Source organism: Garra rufa, chromosome 10 (genome assembly GCF_049309525.1).
Source record: "Garra rufa chromosome 10, GarRuf1.0, whole genome shotgun sequence".
NCBI lineage: Eukaryota > Metazoa > Chordata > Actinopteri > Cypriniformes > Cyprinidae > Garra > Garra rufa.
In genome coordinates this window covers 28,372,209-28,377,698 of record NC_133370.1, presented here as the reverse complement: position 1 = coordinate 28,377,698, position 5,490 = coordinate 28,372,209, and the positions used below count along the sequence as shown (strand labels likewise).

At 31.7% G+C, this 5,490-nt stretch overlaps 1 protein-coding gene across 1 annotated transcript; it reads left to right on the top strand.

Annotated features, from left to right (window-relative positions):
• Positions 1-2,111: 2,111 nt before the first annotated feature.
• lyrm4a (LYR motif containing 4 a) lies at positions 2,112-2,930 on the top strand. The gene is made up of 3 exons (XM_073849434.1): positions 2,112-2,202; positions 2,448-2,568; positions 2,708-2,930. The coding sequence occupies exons 1-3, from the start codon at positions 2,117-2,119 to the stop codon at positions 2,768-2,770; spliced, it is 270 nt and encodes an 89-aa protein (XP_073705535.1). The 5' UTR covers positions 2,112-2,116; the 3' UTR covers positions 2,771-2,930.
• The last annotated feature ends 2,560 nt before the right edge of the window (positions 2,931-5,490 follow it).

Genomic DNA, 5,490 nt, shown 5'->3' with positions numbered 1-5,490 from the left:
ATTACAAAACAAACATGCATTTTAGAAACAATAGTTATTTATTTCCTTATTGTACATAAATAATCATAAAACAATCAAACAAACATGAATTTTGGATATAGTCATGTTTAATTCACTAATTGTGCACTATTACAAAACAAACAAACAAACAAACAAACAAACAAACAAACAAACAAACAAACAAACAAACAAACATGAATTCTGGAGATGGTAGTGTTTAATCTACTTTGTGTGCACTATTGATGACAAAACAAACAAACATGCATTTTAGAAACAATAGTTATTTATTTCCTTATTGTACATTACTAATTATAAAACAATAAAAAAATATGAATTCTGGAGATGATAGACATTAATTCCTTTATTATATATCACTATTTATAAAACAATCAAACAAACATGAATTCTGGAGATGGAAGGGTTTAATTCACTTATTGTGCACTATTAATTACAAAACAAACAAACAAACAAATATGAATTTTAGAAACAATAGTTATTTATTTCCTTATTGTACATAACTAATTATAAAACAATTAAACAAACATGAATTCTAGAGATGGTAGTGGTTAATTCACTTATTGTGCACTACTACAAAATAAACAAACAAACAATCAAACAAACATGAATTCAGATGGTAGTGTTTAATTCACTCACTGTGCACTATTAATGACAAAACAAACAAACAATCAATCAAACAAACAAACATGAATTCTGGAGATGGTAGTGTTTAATTCACTTACTGTGTACTTAATTACAAAACAAACATGCATTTTAGAAACAATAGTTATTTATTTCCTTATTGTACATAAATAATCATAAAACAATCAAACAAACATGAATTTTGGATATAGTCATGTTTAATTCACTAATTGTGCACTATTACAAAACAAACAAACAAACAAACAAACAAACAAACAAACAAACAAACAGTCAAACAAACATGAATTCTGGAGATGGTAGTGTTTAATCTACATTGTGTGCACTATTGATGACAAAACAAACAAACAGACATGCATTTTAGAAACAATTGTTATTTATTTCCTTATTGTACATAACTAATTATAAAACAATTAAACAAACATGAATTCTGGAGATGGTAGTGGTTAATTCACTTATTGTGCACTACTAATTACAAAACAAACAAATAAATACACATTTGATAAACCAGAGTTATTTATTTCCCTATTATACATACTAATTATAAAAAAAAAACATAAATTCCGGTAGTCTTTTAATTCCTTTATTGTGCATCACTAATTATAAAACAAACAAATAAACATGAATTCTGGAAACGACAGTGATTGAGTCCTCTATTGTATATGACTATTTATAAAACAAACAAACATGAATTTTGAAGTGGTATAATTCCCTTATTGTGCACCTCTTATTACAAACAAACAATTTGGAAATAGTAGTGTTTAATTCCTTTATTGTGCACCTCTAATTACAAACAAACAAACAAACAAACAAACAAACATGAATTTTTGAGATGGTAGTGTTTAACTCTCTTATTGTGCATCACTACTTATAAAAACAAACAAATGTGATTTTGGAGATGGTAGTTTTTAACTCCTTTATCTCCAGAAAGTTTTCTTCAGATGTATTTGCTAGTTAAATGTAACAGTAAAAGATACATACAGTACATACAAACCTGATTGTTTCTGGATTTAGTGCTATCTTTTTCATTTACCAGAAAGTGCATGATTTTTGTTTTACAAAGCACAGTTAGTGTGATGCTTACTGTTACTGAAAAAGGCCCCATATGCCACAGTCAGCCATAATGTGGCCCTGGGGATCTTCTGTGGTCTCCCCAGGCACAAACACTGTTGTGGACATGAATTTTTCTTAATGTGATGTTAACTGCCCTATATAGCACTCATAAAAGATAGCACTGAAAAATTATAAGTGTACCTTCATTTGAATCTATTATACTAATTTTCGTCGGAAGAATAAAACACTGCCACTGAAATAGATTGTTTAGCTGAAGAAATATACTGAGGAATGCACATGGTGAACTACATTCCTCAGCCATTTGCCCAACTCTTCTCCTGACACTAGATGGCGATGTATCAAACGCAAGTCAAAGCAACACTAGAAGAACTACACTGAAATCAACATGGCGTCGTGCAGCAGGGCTCAAGTGATCTCTCTCTACAGAATGCTTATGAAAGAGAGTAAAAAATTCCCCTCATATAATTACAGGTACGTTTTTACTATTCACAATGAAAAATATTCGGTATAAAATATAAATATATACATTCTTGCACCTTGTCTTCGACTCGTTTGATCACTTTTACGTAGCTTGTACTACAAAACTAGAATTTATTTGAACGATAAGAGCTTGTGTATATATGTAAATAACGCATGTCTTTGTATTTAAACGATTATTTACCAGTTACTTTCGTTTCATATGATTGTTTACTATAAAAAATACGGTTTGTTTTCAGAACATACGCACTTCGCAGAGTGAAAGATGGCTTCAGGGAGAACGTTCATGTTGACAACCCCAAAACACTGGATATGCTCATAAATCAAGCTAGAGAGAATCTGGTGGTCATCAAGAGACAGGCAAGCAATGCCAGCTTTGTTTAATATTCCAGTATGATTCTTAACTTGAAAGGCCTGGTTCAAATAGAGTATTGATAATAATTATTATCACATTTAATGTTCTATATCTAAGACAGTATCACTTATCCTTGTCTCACAGGTTTCCATTGGCCATATGTATTCTGCTCAGAGGATCGTTGTTGAAAAAGAGCCTCATTTATAAATGTCTTCAGCAACAAAATGGCTGGTTTGCGAATGACACATCTATTTATCCTACAAGCTGCACTACTAGTTGACCATCTTAGTTAAATTGTATATTAGAGTATAAACGTGTGTATATGTTGTTGTTTTTTTAGCAAATAAATAAGATACATATCAAGAAATGAGAATCACTGTAATTAATAAAAATAGCATGTGTTCATAATGATTAAGACAAGTGATCATACAGCTAAAAAGTCATGTTCACTTTATTGAACAAAGTTTGCACAGAGTATATCCTTGGATTGTTAAGTAGTCTGAATCCTCAAGGTGTAGTTCTGTCCATCATTATTGTCCCAGTACTCCTCGTGATCAGTCTGACAATACACTGCGAAATGCACAGATGAATCTTTGTCAAAACAGAGTGGCGTGTGCAAAATGAAGTCAAACGTTTCCCACTGTAGCCCCTTTTCTTCATTCAGTCTCAATGAAGCTTGTATATCCGAAAATGTCAGCCAGTTATTTATAGTGTACCTGACTCCAACTTCTCTTGCGTTGCTCTGTATCACTCTGATCACACCCTTCACTTCCGAAGCGGTTATTGTGACACTCTCCAATGCGACTCCCAGACGGCGTGACTTCAAATCAAACTCCAGCAGACTAACTGGCATTTCAAAGGCTGGGACAAAACGTGCAGAAATCAGATGATCTCCATGTTGAGTCTGTTGGTTTGCATCATCAGAGATGTCAAAGTGTCTGACATTTGCCAGGTTCAACCCCATCGTGTCTGCAAACTGGACTCTCTTTCCACGGGTTGCAGTTGGATGTTGCTTGTGTGAGGAAGATGCATCGTGGTATAGATCTACAGGCAGAGATCTGGCTCTTTGCCTGTCCGTTTTTGCTGAATAAAGTGATGATTCTAGTTTAGACAGACACTCCGACGTTTGAGTTTCCTTTGACTGCTCGGTGTCCATGAGCATTCATCATATCGACCAATTCAGATGGAATTGAGGAGCGGAAAGTCTTTTAAATATAAGAGCTAGACCTGCAGTCTTTGCGTAAGAAAGATGCTTGACAAATACTACGTGCACATGAGTTGCGTCACAGCGACGTCACTTGTCTTTGCAAACAAATGGATGATGTCTAATAAGGAAAAAATGACTTTAAAAGCCCAAAAACAAGCCTAGGATGTAATCTTAGTTTTTCAGTACATTTAGCAATAAATAAAAAACAAAGGATTTTACATTGTGGAACCAAGAGCATTATTTCATTTATTTATTTGATTTATATTGACGTGTGACAATATTTTTCTTCTTTAATTAATGTCATATAGTTCATATTAATTTATAGTTATTAGTTATTTCCTAGTTATGAATTGTAGCATATAATAAAGAATCGTAAAGAACATTCAGTCTATAAAGTCACATTTAGTTTTCTACTCCATGTTATCTGGTCTGTCAATCATTGTCCAGTGCAGAAACAATATGACGTACTGTACAGGGCTTGTGCGCACATGATAGTGAGCACGTTTTTCTGCACATGCATCTGTTTACACTCTTTATGACACAACAGAGTGCATTCGGTTTAATAATTAATTATATTACGTTATTATTATTATTATACTGTTCCGGTTGTTTTCTCCCTGGGAATTTCAGTACAATCTTGTTTTTAATGAGAGAACTTATATAATTTACTCAGTTGTTACAAACTTGTATGAGTTTGTTTGTTCTGTTGATATTTTTTAGAATGTTTGGGGGAAAAAGTACTATGGAAGTCAATGGCTACGATCAACTGTTTGGTTACAACATCCTTTAAAATATTTTCTTTTGTGTTCAACAGAAGAAAGAAACTCATAAAGGTTAGGAACAACTTGAAGTTGAGCAAATGATGGCTATTTTCATTTTTGGGTAAACTATATTTCTTAGAGGATTCTTTTGGATTGATTTAAAATTATAAATAAATTCCCTTACAGTTTTGACACTGGGCTTTACATGTTTTTTTTTTTTTTTTTTAAAGAAGTCTCCTGATCACCAAGGCTGCTTTTTTTTATCTAAAGTACAGCTAAAATTGTGACATATTTTTACTATTTAAAATAACTGGCTTCTATTTGAATACATTTTAAAATGTAATTTATTTCTTTGATCAAAGCTGAATTTTCAGCATCATTACTCCAGTCTTCAGTATCACATGATCATTTAAAAGCATTCTAATATGCTGATTTGCTGTTCAAGAAACATTTTTAAAATTATTATTATCAATATTTAAAACAGTACTTTTTTCAGGATTCTTTAATAAATAGAAAGATCCAAAGATCAGCATTTATCTGAAATAAAAAGCCTTTGTAACTTTATACACTATACCATTCAAAAGCTTGGAGTAAGTGTATTTTTTTGGGAAAGAAATGACAGAAATTAATACTTTTATTAAACAAGGATGCTTTAAATTGGTTAAAAGTGATGATAAAGGTTTATAATGTTACAAAAGATTTCTATTTCAGATAAATGCTGTTCTTCTGAACCTATTCATCGAGGAAACCTGAAAAAATTCTACTCAGCTGTTTTCAAATGAACAATAATAAATGTTTTTGAGCAACAAATACGCATATTAGAATGATTTCTGAAGGATCATGTGACACTGAAGACTGGAGTAATGATGCTAAAAATTCAGGTTTGAAATCACAGGAATTTTTGCTGTATTGTACTTCTTTAAAAAACATTACAAATCTTACTGTTCAAAAACTTTTGA